The sequence below is a fragment of the Eupeodes corollae genome, chromosome 3 (assembly GCF_945859685.1).
Source record: "Eupeodes corollae chromosome 3, idEupCoro1.1, whole genome shotgun sequence".
NCBI classification, from domain to species: Eukaryota; Metazoa; Arthropoda; class Insecta; order Diptera; family Syrphidae; genus Eupeodes; species Eupeodes corollae.
In genome coordinates, this window is record NC_079149.1 from 103,431,567 (window position 1) to 103,454,987 (window position 23,421).

Consider the following 23,421-nt stretch of genomic DNA (forward strand, 5'->3'; position numbering starts at 1 on the left):
CTAACATTTTTGGTTTGTGATATATTTGGGATCAATGAACGTACGTTCACACGCACACATCTCTTTTAAAATCTTTGATTAAGATTGTGTGAATCTTGAATTGTCTAGAAATGCCAAAGAAATTTCATAAAACTCCGTCAAAATCAAAAAAAGAAAACACAAACATTGGGTCATATGCTTAAAGATGAGAAAGTTCTCAGAGTCAGTACTGACGAGCTTAAACTCGCATGTGAGGTCGATGGAGCAGACTCGGACTCGGACTCTCTCTACAGTTCTGACTCAGTGATATGAGAACGATCTTAAAGCTCTCTGTATGCACTTGCTTAAGTTAAAACAATAGTTTCTGTGCGGTCAGTCGAGTCAAGAAGGAAAAATTTCTTCTGAAAGCGAAAATGAAAGTGTAAAAAAAATTACTAAAAAAAGAAAAAAAAAATACTAAAAAAGTTTCAAATATGAAGATCCGTTTAAAAAGCAAAATATATTTAAAAAAAATAATTCTTAGGGACTTTGAAAAAAAATTTCTTATTTTGATGCTTGTAAATTTTTTATCCGCGTTGCACGATGCCTGTACATTTATTGAGTAGTATCCTTTGCGGGTGATTTACTCCTCGTGGTGATAATAGTGGTTTCCTTATACTCACATATGTACAATCCAGAGCACCAACGGCGTAAGGAAACTCATACTTACTGCTCCATAACCCTTGCGCTTCTTCTTTTTCTTCAGAGGTGTGTGATAATATGATCCAATCAGTTGCACGGCTTGCAATTTTTGTTGCGACTTGCTGTACCGCCATAGATATCGTTGATTGATTGACACCAATGTATTTGACAACACCGCTTTGAAATGCAGGATGAGGAAAAATCCTCATTTTTCCTTTATGAATCAAAGCACCAACAAGGTTTGGCTCCAAAACTCTTCTGCCATTAATTGCACACCTGTTCCACTAAATCTATACAATTTTCGAAAATCTTCACCAATCAGACAGCTACTATTTTTATATTGTTTATCAACTGAGTAAGAGAAAATCTATACTCAACAATTTGTGAGATCGATTCCATGGAATCGAGCGTTTCCTCATTGTTTTTGCATATCAAAACTAGAACTTTGTCACATAGAGCTTTCCTCGAGAGATAGATCTCAACATTTTGAGTTCGAACTCACAGTTTGAGATCGATCTCGGTCTCTGTATTTTTTTGGCATACCAATCTAAGAAAGTTCTCAGAAAAGTGAGTAAAAAGCTTGAACTCATCCTTTTGCATAGGACCCAATATCTCTATTGGTTCTTGAATTGAACGATGAAAAATGGTTTTCAGAACGCACGGACGTACGAATGTTCGTACACACGCATACACAAACATGCTCGTATCTCTTAAAATCTTTGACTCAAATTACAATAACTACCTATGGGAGGTAAAGAAAAAGCAAAATATTTTTTTTGTCAGAATTAAGGTACACAAATTCTGGATACATAGATACACAATAAGACTCAACTTTCCATTACCGCAGCACGAATTTCGACTCGCGGTTTTTTTATTTGAAATAATGAACGTCTAGCAGAAATTTTATCATAGTACTATCTTTACTTTTTATTTATTAAAATAAATTACAAAAGGCAACACTACCCAATCAAATTTTAAACATCCCTGTTGTAAGCCTCTCAAACTGTCACCCTCCCTTTTTTCTAATCAGACATTTCATTTGACATATGTGTCAAGTTATTTTTTGAAGAAGAGTAAACTCTACTCTTTGTGATTATTTTTGCTCAAGAAAATTAAACTAATCTTTTTATTTTTTACATAAAAACAAAAATTAGAAATAATTATTATTTAGAATTAAAAATACACAAATAAAAATAAACCAAAACAATGTTCCTCTTCAGTGTTTGATCTCAAAAGAATAAAAATCGCAGAAGATTTGTGTGAAGGTGTTCTTTTTTTTCGTATTTTCTTTTTAATTTGTATTTTGTATATAGAATTAAAAATTCCTCAAAAAAGCCAATATTATATTTAAAAAGTTAAAACTTAAAACAAACAAATTAAACAAATAAACAATAATAACCAAACAAACACGATGGAACCCAACGATGAGGTTGTCGAACGCCAAAAACTCGTCCCCAACGACATCGAAACCGAAGAGGAACCAACCAGCCAAGTGACCACAGCCCCCCAGAGTGCCCCAAAATCCGCCCCAACTCCAGCATCTCCAGTCACAATTCCAAAGGTTAATGTAAGTATTTTTTTTTCTTTAATTTACAATCATTTAAACAAATTGAACTTCTTTTGTTATCGTCATTAATGTTTTCTATTTTTGTTATTATTTTTTTTAAGATTAAAAGCACTTCCAGTGGTGATACAACGCGAAGTCGAAATTCAGCTTCATGTTCAATTGAACGAACGACTTCGGATAAAAATACTTCTTCGGCCAAAGTGACCTATGTAAATGAGCGTCGTCAAAAACCTCAAGATGAATCTAGGTTTGAATTCAAATCACGTCCAAGGAAGCTCCTGAAAGGTAATGTAAAGCATTCTTGTTAGATGAACTCTCTTGAGCAATTAGCTTTTCTTTCAAAAAAATGTATTTAAAAATCTATAAATCAAAATTGTTTCTGGCTGGACTTTATACACTTCTATTTTATGGAGTAGATTGTTTTTGTTATTGTTATTGTTTGTTTTGTTTTTCATTTTTATTTTATATATTTCATTTCATTCATTTGGTTTCATATTGATTTTTATATGTATTTATGTTCACCTTGCAACAAATAATCACCAACATGAAATTACCTGTGACATTCTATATAGTACACTTATGATGTTGATTTAGAACGGTCGCAAGACGGAAAGCATTGCTATTTATTTTAAAGAGCAGTATTAGCGGGAGAAAAAAATACTAAAAAAATAATTAGCTGCTTCACGCTAATAAATTTTTGAACTGTAAAACAAAAATAACTGAAGAAACTAATGTCTTAACATTATTTCTCTATGATCTTTAGTTTCTGATTTAGTCCCATTTTGGTTTAAAAGAGTAAAACGTTAACATGAAATAAGAAGTTAAAATCATTAAACTCCTTTTTGCATTCAACAATTAAAGGAGTTAAATGTATACTTACACCCTTGCAACTTATAAGACTAATGTAAGGTAAATGATAAATGATAATAAAATGCTTATATACCACCTTGGATTATCTACATTTACCAAGACCTAGTTCTTTATAACTTTTTTTTCTGTTGTATATATTGAACATTGCAACATAGAAAGCAAAAATGCTCAATTTCTTGTCAGCGAGCTTTTTATATCGAAACATTTGATACTCAAATTAACTTGTCCTTCCGACTTCAAGGCTACTATCGATTGGATAGACAAAAGATCTTTATTTTTAAAAGTAAGCAACCTTGGATCCTAGACAAAAATGTTAAGAATCTTTTTGAAACTATACGAACAAAATAAGTCGGCTGTTTGGGATGAAAATATTCTTTCAAATTGGCTAGAAACAACAGCTGGTGTAAAGCAGGAATGTCTCTTGAATTTCCACTCCTGTTCTCAATTTATTTAGATGATCTAAGTATGGTTCTTCCTAGAGAAATTCGTTTTGATGAAATGCCCATACAAATATTTCTCATCGCTGGTCACATGGTGTCCGAATCGGCCAACATGATCCAGATTATGATAAATAAACTTCCACTTAATTGCAAGCTGTGAAACCTGCAAACAAATACATCTAAATCAAAAATAATAGTGTTTCGAAACGGGTCATCTTGCAAGCAATGCAAGTAGGACTTGGAAAAATGAAAAACTGGAAATAGTAAATATTACCTAAGTACCTCGGTGTTTCTTAACTCAAACGCATTTGCAAGTAAAGCTTAAAGAATGTAAACGCAGGATTACCTATAATTAAAAAACTGTCTTCTACGATGACAGTACAAAAAACAGAATTTTTGATACTATCGTTAGATCAATTATGTGTTAAGCGCCACAATCCTGGGGTATTTTCGAGTTTGATGCAGTAGAAAAACTCTAACAATTTTTCTTAAAAAGAATTAATTTAGGTACACTTCCCATACGCACAAAAGACTTTAAAACATCCTACTCATCGCCTCACAAATAAAATCGCTTTACACCTTAAAAACAGAAACGCAAAATCTTTTTTTGGAATAGAGAAGGCCCGTTTGCTGATACGAAACATAAATCTTGTTACTAGCTAAGTTTCATTTTCATTTCACATAGCGTTTAAGTAAAACATAAATTTATTTATGTTGCACATACAAATTTATGTTGAGCTTAGCAAAGGAGCAGATTTAAAACACATCTAAGTTCTTTTCGCCCTACACAAAACGTCAAAATATTAAAATTCGTGAAAAAATTCAAAATTGAAACGGTGGTGTTTTGTTAATTGCTGGTTCTTATTGTGTTCTAAAATCTATCTACTATTTAATGGTTGCAAGCGTGCAAAATAATTATTTATCAAATTCATACGTTTTTCCATGTTAAAATTTGAGGAATTTGTTCTTGAATTATTTTGTTGGGAAGAATGTTCAATATCCATCTGTCCAGCGCTGATAACACGTTCTAGATCTTCATTACTGAAGTCTATGCTTTCAGGCGGATCATCGATTATATTATTGTGCCTCAATATATTTTGAAAACACAGGTTGCAACAATAATGGTTAATACAGTACTCAATTTCAAACGGGCTCCGTAGGCCAAAGTGGGAAATCTTCGTTTTAAAATTCCAAAAGCTTATTCGATTACTCCTCTCGAACGAATTTGAGACTCGTTATACAACTGTTCTGCTGTGCCATGTGGGTTGAGCAGTGGCGTCATCAAATAAGGTTTTTAAGGATAAGCTGAATCCCCTTATATTTAACGAAAATAACATTCCTACTCGTATAGAACATTTTAAAGTACCTACCCAAAATAAAACAATCTGCGTATGAGCTAGACTCTCTTTCCTTTAAGTTTATAGAAAATAACTTTTTCTGTTTCGAAAAACTTCTGCATCAAGCCCACCTTAGCATACACAATATTCGTAATCCATATTTTGATAAATAAAAAAAACATTATTTAGCAGGAGTCTGAATTTTGACATGAGTGAAATCAATGGCGCCAATAACATTTGGAAACGATTTGAAACTTTGAAAACTATCCTTGAAACTGTCGAAACATGCATCTCTCTAAAATCAGCTATGCTTAGGTAGTGGTTTCCAGTTGCAAAAAACCGAAAGGCGACCAAAAGTTGGTTGATAGGAGCTATGGAGTTTTTTTCCGAGAACACAAAAAATTCCAATTTCTATAATTTAATTAGAATGACTGTACCTATTTGAAGGGAATTCTAATAAGCTTTCTGTTTTTTCTAAAACAGCTATGGTTATTTCTCTTGTTCATCAAACGAAAAATATTCATTTCTCTCGTATATTTGAAGAGGAACTCCAAGTTCAACAATTTCAAGGATTTCAACGTCATCATCAAATACATCCAGGATTTCGAAGTCCATTTTATTTTGTTTTATTGATATTGATTTTTTTTAAATCACTATTTATATAAGCTTACAAGAACGTCCAAAAATTGCTATAACGATTGATTCAGTCATTTATGTCTTACTTAAATAATTTATGACAGTTCCTCTTACACATACATAAATTATGTTTGACTTAATGACTTTTATGTTTAGGGTTGAGTTTGGTGCAAAGCAATATGTGTCACTTATGTTCAACATAAAGTTGAAGTTAAGTTTCGTATCAGCAAACTGGCCTAAGTCTTGAACATGATGTACCACTACATCTAGAAAATGAAGAATTTAAAAAATAACCCTGTGAACACGTTAAGTAAAAATTTAAAACTATGCTAAAAACGCTTTCAACAAACAAAGACAACAAAGTCAAACAAGAAGGTCGGAGACAAAGGAACTGCTTTAATGTCCAGAAGAGTTTAGATGTAATCAAAACTTTTTTAAAGCGACAGTTGATTTCCTAATACTTAATTACGAACCCTGCATAAGAGACACCGATACATGTTTCATTTTATTGACATCTGTCCTTTTTTCAATTTATTCTAACGATCAATTTGAAGAGGAGTTCTTTAATGCTCGTAAACCACTGCGTAAGTTTTCCATCTTTCTTACTCTACGAATCTCTTTCAGAGTGGATGGAAAACAGCATTTTTCCATCATCGTTTCATTTACGTTGCTTGAACATCGTCGTCAAGTTTCTTTCCTCTCGGTTTATGTTCAAGCCAGCTGCATTCCTTCCCTTAAACAGTTTAACCGTAATACTCGTGCTTCTAGGAATTCTCATCAGTATGCCCTCGAGCCCAACTAACAGAGATTCGTTCTTTAACCGTACTATGCGAATGTGAATGCTTTTCCACGCTGTTTCTTTCCCATTCATTGCAACATTCAGGAATTCAAAACCAATGTGCACTGACACTTCCTTTCAAACACTCTCCCTTTTCAGCGTTTGCTGTCTTACAAGTTGCAAGAATTTGAACAGCAAAAAAATTGACCATTTTCCAAAAATAGCACTGGCCATAAAAATTTGAGTTATAAAAGCCGGGCAATATTTTACTGAATATCCTAGTTTAAAAATCTGACCTTAAACTTTATCTTTTTGGGACATTTCGTTTTAAAAAACAATAGTTTTGAATCAACGGACCCATTTAAAACAAAGACGTTTTTGAAAAATTAATTACTATGTATTCAAATGTTTCTTGTTTTCTGAGAAATTTCTATGTATGTATCTAGTATGTATCATTAATGTAAGGCAAGTTAGATTGAAGTCGAGTGTTTTCTCATTCTCCTAAAAAACTTATAAAAATGATCACACTATACATTTTTTATTGTTCAGGTTAAAAAAAAAATGTTTTCTTCAATATTTTTAAAAAGTGAAAACGCATCTAAAAATTCCTTTTTTAAGTTTAAGTTAGGTTAGGTTAAAGTGCTATCCAAGATGGAAACGGACACACTTAGGCCAGTTCTTAAAACTTAAATAATGCATAAACTCTTTTGTTGAAAGACCTAAAACGTTTTTAAATTGTTTGTTTCGACTTTGTGTTATCACAAGTTATAATGAATTTATGGTCGTTTTTGATTGCCATTGATCAGAGATAACCCAACCCGTTTTCATTTCTGTTTTTTAAAAATCTCGTTGTTTGTTTATTATTTAAAAAGAGCTGCATACTTTTAGGAAATTCTTAAAAATAATACTTTGATAAAATTCTATTTCTCTAAGACTAAAAACATATCATACTAACTGTTACTCCCAGCTTTAGTTGTGTGTTAAAAGAAAACCAAAATGTTGGAAGATAGAAGCTATGTCAAATGCCTCATTTATTCTCATAGCGAATCTAACTTCAACACTTTAACTGCGGCATGACCTGAGCGCTTGCTGTATGCTGACATTTTTTTTCTCAAAAAGGTTCTTTTTACACTACTTTACTTATATCAGTGCTTAATTTTACTAATATTTTGTTTTTTAACTATAAAGTCGACGTGAGCATCATAGTATGGCGTTTTTCCCGGATGAGGGGTGTGCGGAGGCATTAGAAGTAGTCAGTAATTAACAAGTTGTCGACGATGCGTCACAGTGTTAATGCGCAATTGTAGCCTTTTGAACTGAAATGGTAAATATGCACTTTCCAACGCCTCCAGTTAAGCATCTAAATTTCGCATAAGCATTACTGGCACGACTAATTTCACTTGCAGCTTATGCGAAGTTGAGTGCACATCGGAAAGCTCAAGTGAGTTAACAAACACTATTGGGTAAAGTGCTCATTTGTAAGTCCATAAGTGTGACTGCAAATACTCCCTCAAATCTCCTACTACTTTATTTTATATTTTTAAGTGTATTATCAAAACAACATTGTTTCTTGGTGATAAAGTTGCTCTTATCAGATGAATCGATCGTCATGTCAGTTTTTTTTGAAGAGTAAACACTTGCGATAAGTTCAAAATTACTCTGTACTAAATAATAAAAATCTTGCGTTAGTGTCACATAGTTCTCGTCATTCGTTTTTAACCGCCCATCTCCTATTTTAATAGTGTTTCCTGAGTTAATGTCACATAATATGAAACACCTAACGCTAGGCAACAATGATAGATACAAGATCATTCAACACCTAAGAATATGCTACTAATAAGTGTTCTAAAAAAAACAATATATCAAATATCTAACTATAAGTGTTGCCGTAGGATCTGCTCGAATGAGCTGTGATTTAGATATTTTACCGCGGTAAAAAGCTGAAAACACTCCCTGGCCTCGATACTGAATCCACACAAAAAATCATCCCATAATATTGCTCCATTGCGACGTGAGGGACGGACAAACAAGCAAACAAACAAACTGATTTACCAATATATAATCATTTCTAATTGGTATTTGTACCACATATATCCTTCAATCAATTAAATGTTTGTATTGTAATTCTAACTACGGATACAAGCGTCAAAAATCAGAAGTTACTCTGTTGAATATAATTTTGAATGCATACAGAGAAGTACTCTCCCTTCTCTCCCACTCCCATTGAACGTTATTTTTAAAACAACCTACACTAACAGGATGTGTTATAACAAGTAGGACTATAATCTTTAATTATAATGTTAACATTGACATTTTGATGTGATTATTTGTAAATCATCATCAACCACATCAAATAAATCCCCCCACATTTCCTTTGGATTACAATAATTAAAAAATGCGTCATAAAAACAGAAAAAGAAAACAGAAACAGACACATTTTATCCTTACTTCAATCACACCTTCATTTCAGACTATCATACCATACACAATTGAAACACAAACCCGCCAACCAATTTATAACAACCCTCTTCGTTTCCTCCTTGTCTCTTCGCCAAAAACGAAGCCCCTATTTCGAATTACATAGATTTTTAAATAACTTGTGTGAACAGAAGCGAAAAAAAAACCACCCTCTTGTGTGCACACCCATTTTGTGTTCTTTTATTAACATACTCACGATATTTCATCACCATAACCATCATCATCATCCACGTCCACATTCCCATAGTCATAGCCATCCACATCGCCATCCCCATAGCCATCGTCGTCATTACCATTCAACATTCACCGACTCAAGCAACCTACAGTCTTTAAGTTCGTGACTTTTGACTCAGAATAATATTGTTACCTAAGGAAATGGAATGCCAGAGTTCCGTTTGGTTATGTCTTTTTGTTTTTATTTTTCACACACACTTTGTATAGTCCCTAAGTGTTTATCGGTCTAATTGGATTTAGGAGCTTCTTCTTCTCTTGTTGCTGTTGCTGTGATTGTTGTGTGTTGTGTTATGATTCTTTGCCTTTGGCATTTTTGTTCTTTCTTGACTTGACTTCAAAACAAATTCAGTTAATTTGTCTTGTTCCATTCTAAAATGTTGATTCTAACATTGAACTGATAACCAATCACAGTCTGCAAACACCACAGGCACAGAAGAGACGACACACGAGATAAGTTAGCTTAACTCCTCTTAGCTCATAGTCATAGTCAACTCACTGACTGCTCATCTTCATCACAAACTCATTGCTTAGTCTACATTCTTGCAAGTAGAATAGATTTCATATTTCTTTGTTTTTAATTCAAATCTGCTCCAATTCAAATCGCTTTTGATTTGTTTTTCGTTGTTTAGTTTTGTTTTTATTTGATTTGATTCGTTTTATTTTTTACTTTTATTTTCGTTTGATTTGGTAATTCGAATTGATACACCCACCACCGTCAACCGCGCCACCGCTCTGCTGTCGCACACCATGTTCAACGCAACGCAACACAAAACAACTTTTACCACACCAACTAATCAACTTAAATCTAACTTGAAACTTAAACTAAAAAACAACCTTATAACTAACAAACTTAAATAACAAACTACGCTAAACAAAAAAAAAACAAATACGCAACACGTACTTTGTAACGAAAAACACAACAACAACAACAACAACAAACAAACCCTTGAACCATCGACAATTTGAACTTAGAAATTGGTGACAACGACGCTAGCGGTAGTAGTGTTGTATTTGCTCCGGCCCTAAACAATAGCGACAAATTTGATGATCGGCCAATTAAGCATCATTCTTTTGTCTCAGAAGTTCCGGACGTGAAACACATGGAACGTGCATTGCTCGGTCTTCTCGACGATTTCCATTCGGGGAAGTTAAAGGCGTTTGGTAAGTATATCACTTTTATCCCATTTGAGATTTCAATGTTAAAGACTTCTTATTTCTATCTTCTAGGTTCTGGTTGTACAATGGATCAAATGACAAAAATTCGAGAGCAGCAAGAGAGCCTGGCCAAGTTACATTTTGAATTGGCAGCTGCCGAAGAAGACTCTCTAGATAGTGGCACCGATTTGAATGCAGCCAAAGCGCAGGAGAATATGCTACAGTTAGTCCAACGACTGGAACAGTTGTCGATATCGATAGAGCAATTACAAACTAGCCATACGGGTCTTTGAGAGAGTCTTGGCGATATTTTTGGAAGAAGAAAAAACGGTTGTAGTTGCCGTGCGGTGCGTGTTTTTAGTGTAGTTCCGTTCGAGTGCGCGCGTTAAAATATATAAATATATATATATACATAGATTTTTTATATATGTATATTTAAATAACAAAAACAAAATATGTTGCGTAGAGAGTTGTTGGTTTTTTTTTTATCCATTTCCATTTTTTTTGTAAAATTTGTTCTTCATGACAATTTTGATGACTCTGAGACTTATTTTATTCCGAGATCGTTATTTTCTATTTAAATGTATTTTTATTTGACATTTCCTTTTTCTATATACATATTTTTAAAATATTATAAAAGAATGATACAAAATTATTCCACTTTGTTTATTTCTTTTTTTCGAAACAACATTTTTAATCAAAAACAAACGTGTGTTGAAGATTGAAATTTAAAAAAGGATAAATGAATTATTAAAATAGACGTTATTTTGTGGAATATGTCTACTGCCGTGTTTAATTTTCTTAAACCAGAAAATACCCCCTCCCCCCACAAAGTAAATACGAATTTTCGAGAATGAATATAAATTAAAAAAACAAAAATGATTAACTTAGGAATAAGAAATATTTAAAAACAAAAACACGGCTTATAAATGTAACTAAGCGTTATAAGGTATATATATTATTTTATACATACATTATTATATATATACATATATTATTATTATTATTATAATTTTTATTATTTCTTTAATTTAGCTTTTGAAAATTTTAATGTATTCGCATTCGTATTTGAGTATAAAACAAACAAAAATTCCTAAATGTATAGTTTTTGCTTCTTTTTGTATAAAAAAAAAATATGATATAATAAAAAAAACACCAAGAAATAATAAATAATTATAAATTGTCTTTATATAAAATACTTTATAAATTAATAATTATAATAATAATACAGACAAGAAAAAGAAAAATGAGAAAATCAATTCGATTATATTAAAAGAAAGAAAAAAACAGACAAACAAATATTTTATTTGTATTTTATTTAACGAAGATGACAACAAACTTTTAAAAGATTTTCATGCAGGATTTGGGAAGAGTGGATATTTTGCAATTGACCATATTTTTACACTTAAAATTATGGCAGAAACATTCTTCTATAAAGAAAAGAAGTTTTATACTTTTTTCGTTGATTTTAGATCTATGTAAATTCGATATGATTAATACAAAAGAGTTTATTTACACTCTTATTTCGTAAGGAGTTTAAGGCCATATCTGCTAACGACTATAACGAAAATAGACTAAAATGAAAGAATTTTTCGCTTGTTTTTGATTTTGTTATTTGAAAAATCTTTATTTAGGGTTAAAGGAACAAGTCAACGACAATTGAAAACACTTGTTGAATTCACGGATCAAAATTAGCGTCTTGATACAAATTTTAAGCAAGGTGTCTCTTCAAGTAGGAATGCTGGCTGGGAGTCTTTGGCAGAGGATTTGAATTCTCTTGGACTTCAACAGCATATAAAAAAGTTTTTCAGCAAAATATTTCTTCAGAAAATGTTAGGAAAGCAAACTGAAGTTCAGTAAACGTATTTTTCCAACATTGACGAATCTTTTAAGGACATTTATACCCCTATTACCATTGGCGAGTCGAATGAATAAACGTGTGGGTGTGAGAAAAATGTATTACCGTTGATTCGACTTAAATGTCATACATTTTTCGAAGTTTGATCTCACTCTATTGTGGCTATCGAATGTTCGTTGATTTGAACGTCATTCGTGTTATTATTTGTCGAACGTTCATATTGTGTGAGCAAAGGTCGAAGCTTATGCAAAAAAAATGTCGGAAAATAAAACAATGTAAGTTTATTTCATTTCTTTTATTAAATAACATGAACAATGCAATTTTATTCAGCTGCATGAGAACTAATACTAACTACTATTGGGACCAATTTGCTACAACCCTCAAGTCACTACCCTCAAATATAAATGCTAACAAGGAACATTGAACGTTCTCCTCTTTGGTACCACGTTTCAAGAACTGACTTAAGATTACTGCAGTTCCATACAAAGGAATCATGGGTCGATCCAGGATATCTTGCGTCAACATAACGAATACACATTTTATGGTCACACGCCTTAAAGACTTGCTTGAAAAACCAAAAGCTACTCTCAAGGAAAAAACTTACTATCAAGCATTTAAACTGTAATATCCTTTCCTGCTATGATACTGATGACGCAACTCAATCGGAGCAACGATTCCTATATGGGTTCCGTCAACACATCCTATTACTCCTGGGAACCTGGCCGATAAAAAAGTAGTTTCGCGCGTTTTGTTTTTCATCGTACGACATGTTAATACTAAAGAAACCGAGGATTGTGACAGGCCTAAGTCAAAGTCTTTTCCTTCGCTGCTATGATAACTTCCTCTAGCAAAAAATCTAAGGGCAGAAGCGAATTTTAGTATAGCAGGTATTAAGGAGGTGCTTGCATTTTTAAATTGGCATTCAAACTTGTTTAATACGAATATAAATGCTTCCTTATTCAGTAGTCGAAAATATGATATGAAATTATTTAAATTCAAAAGAACTTGCAGTAGGTACAAAATATTTGCTCCACTTACAGATGATTAGGGAGTTCCAAGAAATTAGAGTTGTTTTGAATATGTACAATGTATTTCGGTATGTCGAATGTGTCAGTTCGATAATGAAAATATCTTACTTCGAACTTCGAGTCCCCAACCATAATAGGGGTATTAAAAGAGCTTAAAATGAAGTTTCCTGATGGAAATAACCAAATTAGCCTTCTAAATTGAATGTGTTTTCATTCGCAAGTTGGACTAGATCTTATATATACTGTGCAAAGCTGCGCATCCATTCTTAAGAATAGTGTAATTGCCTGACACTAAGAAGACATAATGACCTTTACTTTAATACTCCTATTTTTTATCAATGACATTTCTTGCCCTCGTGTGTTTTAGGTAGCGAAAATACTTTGCCTGTTTCCTACTTCTTGTGAAGTAGGTTCAAGAGCTTAACCAGGATCTATTGCAAAATATATATTTTTTTGAGCTTTATCAGCTCATTTCTTGAATGACGCAACAGAACCTATCTTCAACGAAATCTACAGCCAGGTAAATCAATACTTGGAAGAGAGTGATAGTTTTAAAGATGAAAACAGTACCGACGAGATGGTTTACCCATTATTTGCATATTATGTAACTTTGGAGAAAGGGAAGATTCTCTCCACTCGATCGGAAGATGTACGATTTTAAATAAAATGCTTTTGTCAGTGAAGAAAAACAATGCTACTCTCTTCATTAAAAACATGGAAGTTCAAAAATTATTTAAATTCAGTAAACTAGCTCTTCTCTGTAGAAACCGAATTATAAATTATATATAAAAGTTAAAAAAAATATTTTTATTAACTTTTTTAAAACAAGTTTAAACATTTGAATTCAATAGTTTTCATGAAACATTTTTGAAGGTATTAATTCGTATGTTTTGTCAACAAGGCAGACGGCAAAATTGACTTATGTTTTCAATGATAACCTATCTTGAATCTAATATTTATTTAAAGAAGTGTAAAACGTTTTAACGTACAAAGATCTGTATGTTTTTTCTTAATAGATAAAACAAGAGGAAGCTCGTCGTCGAATGGTCAAGAATATTTTTTTCAAAGTTTTTAAGTAACAACAAGAAATGCTTCAATCAATAAGTGGCATGTAATCTTTTAGACAAGAAGTGCTTCGAAAGCGAGAAAACACATGTAAAATAAGAAACTGTTTGGATAAACAAAAGAATTTGTTTCCGAAGTGTATATTTTCTCAAGGCCACCCAAGATTTTGTTAGTTCAGTGACTCTGCGTTGATTTGTTGCCTGGAATAATGGAGTTAAAATAAAAGAAATCGCATCGCAAATTCATTTCAAGCCATCGAAAATATGAAATATATGAAAACTGCAAGTCGGTAAGTCAAAAATCTATTTTTCTTTACTTTTTACCAAAACTTAACTAAAATTGAAATAGAAGAGCTTACTCTAAAGTTCCTGTTCGTTTTAATGTATATTGAATAGCATGGACTGATATTTATAGGGGCTTTGTTAAGAGCCTTTTATAATTTGTGACTGTTCTTTGAAAAACATTATTTATTTATTTACTTAGTACAGTGTGATTTTTATTATTATTATCAGATCTAAATACAAAGTTTGGTATAATTTTGTTCATAAAAAGCATTGTCCGTTTTGTTTTACTCACATATGTAATATACGTTATTTAGTCTAAGATAGTATTAATTACGTCTAAGCCGTTGAAGTCATTAATGTAGTTTTTTTCTCCTGGTTTGATAATTTATAGAAGCTTCTTGTTTGAACTTCTTGGCTTTGTTTGTTGAAAGCTGAGTTTTCAATTTTCCTTAAATTGTTTGCAGGTTTATTAAAAAAAAATCTTCATTTTCTAGTTGAAGTTGTACATCGTGTTCAAGGCTATTTTCTATTTCTAATACAATTGTGCATTTCTGTTTTTAAAGTTAGACGATGGGTATGATGTTTTAATGTCTTTTGTATATACGAGAAGTGTAAATCAAGAGCGTTCATGTTAATTGGTGACAGACCAGTTTAAAGGTGTGGATCCAAGAGACATCCTAGCCAATTTAAAAGAATATTTCCATCCCAAAGAGCCGACTTATGTATATTGCTTGTATAGTTTTTGAAAGATTCAAAACATTTTTGTTGAGACTTCAAGGTTGTACAGATTTTCTATCTCTGCAATTTTTGTTTTTTTTTATAAAAAATTTGCTTAATAGGTCATTTTCGTTTAACCAGTCGGTTAAACCTTGTAGTTTTTTTCACAGGGAATATTTCCGTGGCAGTGTTTAAAAACGATAAAAGTTACTTATATTTTTTGGATCTTTTTTTGTAAAATTGTTAGTATTAGACTTTTGTTAAAACTTTCAGGTACTTCTCTCATAGACCATATGAAATTAAATGTCAAGGTTAGTTTTACTAGAAAATCTGTTGAAGCGTTTTTGAAAAAAACTCACACCAGATACGATGTTCCCAGGGGTGATATTTGTAACATCATCGATATATACGTCGGTCCAAGATGATGTCTTGTTGAGTTAGGATTTTGTGGCGGGATTTGTATTTTTTCAAAATGTTTTTCTAATACTTAATTTGCATGAAAAGGGCTCCTTAATATTTTAACAGCTTTCCAGAAGAAACGTCTGTCTTTGATGTTAACCAAAGTTAAAGATAATTTTTTTATATCGGTTTCGTTTTTGAGCGCATAAAATCGTATAGTTTTTGTTTCCCTTCCAAAACGTGATCTTAGCGTGTTTGGAATTGCATTTTTTTTAAGAAACGGAGAAGAGCAAATTGTATTTTCCTTATAGATTCGCATTTTCAATCATAACATGGTTGATTGCCGCAAAAGCTTCATTGGTTCTATAAAACACAGAGTAAGAATATCTGTAACCCTTATGGACTGAAGATCTGTTTTGTTTATAAAGCAAATATTGTGATTTAGATTCGATGTAAATCTTTTTCATACCACCCAATTGCGAGATCAAAGGGGGGGAGGGGGTCGTAGGGGTCATGACCCCCCTGGGAGATAATTTGTTTGTTTTTTTTTCGAAGGAATTCCCTTTAATTCCAAACTAATCGTATTGCGTTAACGAACATTCCCCCATTATATTTTGAATTATTAATTTTTTGTATATGAAAACAAAATTTGTATTTTACTTCCTTAAACTTTGTTGCTTAAAGTACTACTTTCAACTGAAGACTGAACTAAGAACATAATATGAATTGGATATTCAGCACTATTCCAAAAACACAGCATAAATGCATCAACTTTTGACCAGTGGACGATCCAGGGGGGTCGTATGAGCCATAGAGCTTATATAGTCAAGTTGTATAAGTATAGATTTTATCTAAAGATTGGTTAGTAATTTAACAACTTTCACCAAAAAGCGGTTTGCTGTCAAAAACAACTCAAATTTTTATTTTCACTCAATTTAGAATTTAAAAAAACTTTAGTTATGCTTTTAATTATTTGTATTTGTATAATAATTGATTGTTGATCAAACAGTTCCGCACATAAATGTAAAATGACCATTTGTATCAGTGTTTGCCTATTTAGAAACGTTAAGCAGATTGATTCATAGTTCACACTTTTCAATCAATATTTTCCATTGCCATCCAAAACTTCATCTTCGTTAGCTTTTATAGATTCAGTAATAAGTTCGGGTTCTTCATTAAGTATTTGTAAATTCCCAATTCATGCGTTAAAATCACAACTAATCACTTGGTCTTCTTTGTCGAATAAGTAAATAAATAAATTCTATAATCTAAAGGGTGTCCTAAAATTAACGAAAGATTTGAATTAAATAGAAAACGCCGTTTGTAGTCTTTTTATAGTTATATTTTTATTGACTCGTAAAGTACATAGGATAGGTTTATGTATGGAATAACACATCGGACATATGGCCTCCACGGCTTTGCATGCACATGCGCACTGTTTTGTTGAAATTTTCCATGACCATTCTGCATAAATGTGGCTGAATTTCGTTGATGCAGCGTTGAATCTCCTCCTTTAAAGCACGGGTGGTTGTGGGCTTGTTGACATAGTCTTTTGATTTCAAATAACCCCATAAAAAGAAGTCTAATGGTGTTAAATCACACGATCTAGGAGGCCAATTTTTATCACCGAAACGACCTGGAAATGTCTCATGCAGTAATTGAATTGTTTCACGGGCTGTATGACATGTGGCACCGTCTTGTTGAAACCACATATTGGACACATCAATATCATCCAATTTTGGCAGAAAGAACTGTGTAATCATGTCGCGATATCGAGCACCAGTAACGGTCACTGCTTGACCAGCATCATTTTCAAAAAAATATGGCGCAATTATGCCCCCAGCCCAAAATCCGCACCATACAGTCACGCGTTGTGGATGCATTTGTTTTTCGACAATCACATGTGTGTTCTCCGAACCCCAAATGCCGCAATTTTGGCGATTGACAAAGCCATCAAGATGAAAATGTGCTTCATCGCTTAGGATGATTTTGCTCGAAAAATCAGGGTCCATTTGTTGATGTTCAATAATCCATTCAACGAACTGTCTTCTCTGTCCATGGTCATTAGGCTTCAATTGTTGTGTTAATTGAATTTTGTAAGCATGAAGATACAGATCTTTGTAGACGCTGTAGAGAGGTTCTTGAAATTTGCAATTCTTGTCCACGACGTCGAATTGAGGTTCCTGGATTGTCAGCAACACTCTCACGCACTGCTTCGACATTCACATTTGAACGGCTTGTTTTTTGACGACCAGTGTGTTTGGCGTCTCCAACGGATCCAGTCTGCATGAATTTTTCAATTAATCTCTTCACAGTTGACGAAGTTAAAACACTATTCCGACCATGTTTTGTATGAAATTTTCGAACTGCAGCCGCCAAGCTTTCACTATTTTTGAAATATTCTTTAATAATGAAGACACGTTGTTCTATCGTGTAACGCTCCATTTTTAATAACCCTATACTGTAAGCTGTCAAATATCTTTTTTTCAGGGTTGCCAACACTTCACTGAACAAATGGCGGCAAATTCAAATCTTGCGTTAATTTTGGGACACCCTTAAGTTTAAAACAAATTCTACTTACATATATGTATATGTACGAGGGGGCACCCAAAAAACGAAAACGGGAATTTTCTCACTTGTTTATTTATTAAAATTTTTACACAAAATTTGTATCACCTTCAAAGTATTCTCCTTTTACCGCAATGCACTTCTGCAAACGATGCTTGTTCAAAACATTTTTAAAACTCGTTTATTGAAATGCTCTTCAGGTTTTTAGTCTCATCTCCTCTACAGTACTAAAACTCTTTCCTCTCATGTCCCTTTTAAGTCTGGTGAACAAAAAGAAATCACAGGGTGATAGATCCGGTGAGTAGCTGGGGTGAACAATTAATATCAACTCGACATTCCTTTTGCTCGGCTGTGTGAAGACGTGGGACAAATTTGGCTGCAACGCGTTCCATGTGCAAATCTTCGGATAAAATCCTCTGAACTCCATGATATTCCACTCATTTCACTGGGTTGATCAATGGTTCGGCGACGGTCTTTACGTACGATAGAATTGATTTTGTCAGCATTTTCGTCAGTTATTTAAAATCTAAAAAAATGTGTCAAGTTGTATTTCATCAAACTTCAAAGTTACTTAAGAATTAATTTTAAAATTTCCTGAACAAAATTGTCAAGGAAATGGCCCTAAGTATTCTTGTTTTATTTTTAAATTTATTAATACGTTTAGTTGAGTGGTTCCAACGGGCTTTACAGCAACACTAATCTAGTCAAAAGAATTAGAGTTAAACGACTTCGATGGCTGGGTCATGTAGAGCGAGTGGACTTCAAAGCTCCAGTTCAAAGAGGCTTTGAATCCAATCCCAAGGTACGGCTCGGCAATGTAGAAGAAGATTGTGGCACAGTTGGAGCACGCAGGTGGAAGAGGACCTCAACCAACTTTGGCATGCGAAACTGGAGATAAACAGCTAGAAAATTAGCTCGGTTGAGGCTCAGGTCCGTCCCGGACTGTAGCGCCACCTTAAGTAAGTTAATTTTGCATAAATCACGGTCAGCCTGCGTCTTATAAAATAAATAAATTTTAATTACAATATTGTGTTACCCATTGCGTGATGATTAGTGTGTAGGGCCGAAAGGTATTACTATGAAGTATTGTTATTGTTTATGAGCGGTTCGTTTTTTTTATTTTAAATTGTGCGCGCACTAAAGGGGTTCTAAATACCCTTATAATAATTTAACACAGTGCGAGCAATTAGTTAAGAAGGATAAGATTAGAAAGAAGAACCCGAGTGGAAAATATTGACTCAGGTAAAGCTTTCCAAATTCGCGTAGTGCGGTTAAAGAAAGAATTTCTGTACTTAACAGTACGTCCGAAATCGGGCTCAAGGGTAAACTGATGGGCACTCCTAGCAGTACATGTATTACGGTTAAATTTTTTTGAGGGGAGAAATGCAACTGGCTCTTTTGCTAGAGCATTGTTTATAAAAATAACGATAAAACAATGACAGGCATGAGTCCTTGCGGCGGTGTTCAAGAGAAGCAAATGTCTCGGTGAGAGGATTATCATTTTAAGAGCTCTTTTTTCTATTCTACCCAAAAGACTTAAGTACGTTTTTGGGCTCCAGTCCAAATATGAGAGTTATACTCGAGTTTAGGATGAATAAAAGCTTTGTAAATTATAGCTAGATAAGAAGGGGTAAAAAACTTCTTGCATCGTCGGAGAAAACCTAAAAACTTAGCAACATTTTTGGCGATGACATATTTGACATCACTCCACAAGAAGTGGTTTGTGATGCATATACAAAGGACTGATAGTTGATCAATCTCCACATGAATAGTGTTATTGGGTGAGGGTTACGTATTTGAGACAGAAGACAGCATTGAGCTAGTACCCGTAGCATGATGGTTAGTGCGTTGGACTGTCATGCAAAGGGTCTGGGTTCAATCCCTGCCTGTGCCACCTTAATTTAAAAAAAAAAAAAAATAACTTTCGCGGGTACTGCCTCTTGCGAGGAATTGACAAATCCTTCAAGAGTAATTCTTGTCATGAAAAAGTGCTTTCTCAAACTAGCCGTTCGGATTCGGCCCAAAATTGTAGGTCCCTTCCATTCCTGACAACAGTACTCGCGCACAGGAATGGTTGAGAGTTGTAAGTCACTAGGCCCTGGTTCACAACGGACTGTTGCGCCACCCCATTTGATTTTTGATTTGACAGCATTGAGCTTTCGAATCATTAAATTGTACACAGTTTTTAAATCCCCATTGAACAATGCTGTCAAGATCAGAATTTAATGAGCTAACCGTTGGTAGTCCACATCCGAAGAACAAGGACAAGAATCTAAAAACGAATATGAAATGCAGAGAGTACTGTCATCAACGAAACAATTTAGTGGGTTAGAAGTGTCAGACAGAAGATCATTTACAAAAATAAGAAAGATCGCCGGAGACAACACGGAGCCTTGAGGCACACCAGCGTTTATTTTGTGGATATCAGATTTGAACCCGTCCAATACTTCTTGAATTAAACGGTCCGAAAGGTAATTTCTAACCCAACAAAAAAGAGATTCATCAATATCAAAAGCACGCATTTTCGATGAGAGAGCTTGATGTCAAACTCTACCAAATGCATTTGAAATATCAAGAGCAATGATGCCAAACTCTATTTATCAAATTCCTTTGAAATATCAAGAGCAATAATCTTACTTTCTCCAAAACAATGTAAGGATTTGTTCCACTGTTCGGTAAGATAAACCATGAGATCATTAGTGGACTTATTGCTACGAAAGCCGTATTGTCGGTCATTAGGAAACTTCCGTTCTTTAAGATATTTTTTAAGCTGAAAATTGATCAGCGTTTCCATGACCTTGGAGAGAAGGGACGTAAGTGCAATTGAACGACAGTTAGAGGGGAAGGAGGATTCGGCTTTTCTAGGGACATGCTGGACAAATGCAGTTTTCCATCTAATCGGAAAGTGACCTACTGTAGAATAGGATAAATGGAAAGGCTTACGCAATGATTTTGACAGCGTTAAAAAAAACATCTCTTCAGAACAATAGCGGGGATACTATCTGGGCCAGCGGATTTGTGAATGTCAAGAACTTTTAGTATTCTAGCAACTGTGAGAGGGCAAAAGAAGAATCGTCACATAGAATTGTTGCGCTTTCAAGTAAAGGAGAAGTCATGTCACTCATTGGCAGCATCGAATCAACAGCAAACTGTGCAGCAAGGAAATTGTCTTTATCAATCGAGCATACAAAAGGAGTGTCATTGGAAAAGAGCGTAGGAACTGACGATGACAAAGTCTTACGCGAATTTTTTTTAATGACTAGACATTTTTACATTTTTATTTTTTGCCGTAATTTCTGGTCATGCAAAAATGTAATGCATCAAATATGTCCGATACAAGTCTTTCTAGCTTGTTTGAACTTATTCCGCTTTTCCTCAGTAGGGTTGTCTTTATTAATCCGGAAACTTACATATTTGATCATAATAACCTCTTAACAGCTCGAATCCAACCATGAGTTTTCTTTAGTTTGATAGATTTCACCCTATTCGGGATAAAATTTCTCATTCCTAAGTTTGTAACCATATCTGCACTGGAATCCACGTCACTATCAAGGAAGCATAGTGAACAGTTAAAGTTCCTGCAGAAGTTGTTGAGACCGTTGCAGTTGGCTTTCTCATATTGCCATACGGTTCTCGTAGGATTTTTCTCTTTAACTGGATTTAAAGGGCATACAATTTGTAGATCCCCTCCACCCATGCAATATCTCACAGAAATGGTTGACAGTTCTAAGTCACTAGGTACTATATTTTTTTTATAGAATTCCAATATTTAAATCAAAATAAACCAATGACCTGCCACTAAAAGAAGTGAAAAAACCTTTATTTAAAATTCAATTAAAAAGGTGTGTATACGTCCAAGAGCACCACTCTATTATTATATTTGGTTTCATAGAAAATATATTACGGCACACAAGGTGATCCAAATAAGGTTTTCTTTTTAAATCAAAATTCATTTGGACGCTGACAGCTGTACCCCTCTTAAAATCTTGTCAAATGGTCAATATCTATAGCATTGGAAAATATTGAACACCTTTTTTAAAGAGAGCCCTGCGTAGCCCAAACAGCAGTCCTTTTTTTGAAAAAGTTTTGGCCGTTTGGTTTTGAGAGTTTGTTCAAAATCTTCATGAGATTGGTTAACTCGTACTTGTGGACTTAACTCATGATCCTCGTCGCTCCGTCTTATCATACGAAAATGTAGCATCTGTAGCCGAGACTGTCTTAGGTACTCAATTCCACGAACATCACCTCACCATCGATCTCAATATCTCAACATTTTACGAATTAATTTGAAAAGAATTCTGAACAAAAATCTGAGCAATTGAAGTCGCACTATCAACCACTTCGTAGCTTGTGCGAAAAATCAAATATTTTGACCAGAGTGGCATTTGAATCTCGGCGGCTGTGTTGACAAAACAAACATAAATTGTCACATCTGAGACTTGGAAAAACGCAAGTTACTGTCAAATAGTTAATTCATCCACAAAAAGTGACAGTTTGGTGCACATTTAGGAGTGGTTGATCATTATACTATTTTTTGTCGGAAATGATGCTGGGAACTACGTTTATTTTTTACTGAGTTTGAAGATATATGTTTGAACGACCTATGATTCTTACAGCATGACGTAAAATGCCACATAAACTATGCCACATGTCATCAGAAATCTTTCTCAAAACTTTCCAAACGAAGAAAAAAAGAAACAACGTTTTTGTTTGTTTTAATATATACTTTCCTTTTATTTATTTTTAATATGTATATAACATTTATTTATTTCTCATTTAATAATATATATAAATTTGTTTCGTTTTATATAGTAATATAATTATATATATATCTTGTTCATATATAATTTTTTCTTGTTTTTTTTTTTCATTTTTTGTTGGTTTTGTTTTCTTTTTTTTTTTAATTGTATATAAATGATTATTAAAAATATATATATGATTTTTTTTGTTAAATTTATTTTCTTTTTCTAAGATTCCATTTTTTTTATTCTTTTAAATCATTTGAATGTGTTTTGTTGTTGTTGTTGTTTGCTTCTTAAAAAATATTTACAAAAAGAATAACATAACATTTATAATGATAAGGATTTATTTTTATTTAATAGTTATTATATTTATATATATATATATTTTTTATTTATTTATATATTTTGTTTATTTATAAATTATTTAATTTTTGTTTTTCATTCAATAAAAATAGACAGCAGGCAAATATTTGATTTTTGTTAAATGTATATTGTATATAATTGTTTTTTTTTTTTTGTTTTTATTTTAAATTTAAACTATAGTTTAATTCAATAAGTTCATTTGCAGAGAAAATAAAAATAAATCAAATTCTAATCAAATCAAA

The 23,421-nt window shown here is 33.1% G+C and overlaps 1 protein-coding gene across 3 annotated transcripts; it reads left to right on the forward strand.

Annotated features, from left to right (window-relative positions):
* Window positions 1–1,725: 1,725 nt before the first annotated feature.
* On the forward strand, window positions 1,726–11,034 carry LOC129950356 (coiled-coil domain-containing protein 28A). Of its 3 annotated transcripts, none has more exons than XM_056062272.1 (4): window positions 1,726–2,227; window positions 2,329–2,512; window positions 10,081–10,161; window positions 10,228–11,034. In XM_056062272.1, the coding sequence occupies exons 1-4, from the start codon at window positions 2,072–2,074 to the stop codon at window positions 10,446–10,448; spliced, it is 642 nt and encodes a 213-aa protein (XP_055918247.1). In that variant the 5' UTR covers window positions 1,726–2,071; the 3' UTR covers window positions 10,449–11,034. The 3 variants fall into 3 exon arrangements, with proteins under 3 accessions (XP_055918247.1, XP_055918248.1, XP_055918246.1); XM_056062273.1 differs by having other exon boundaries at window positions 10,084–10,161; XM_056062271.1 differs by having other exon boundaries at window positions 1,728–2,227; window positions 9,973–10,161.
* The last annotated feature ends 12,387 nt before the right edge of the window (window positions 11,035–23,421 follow it).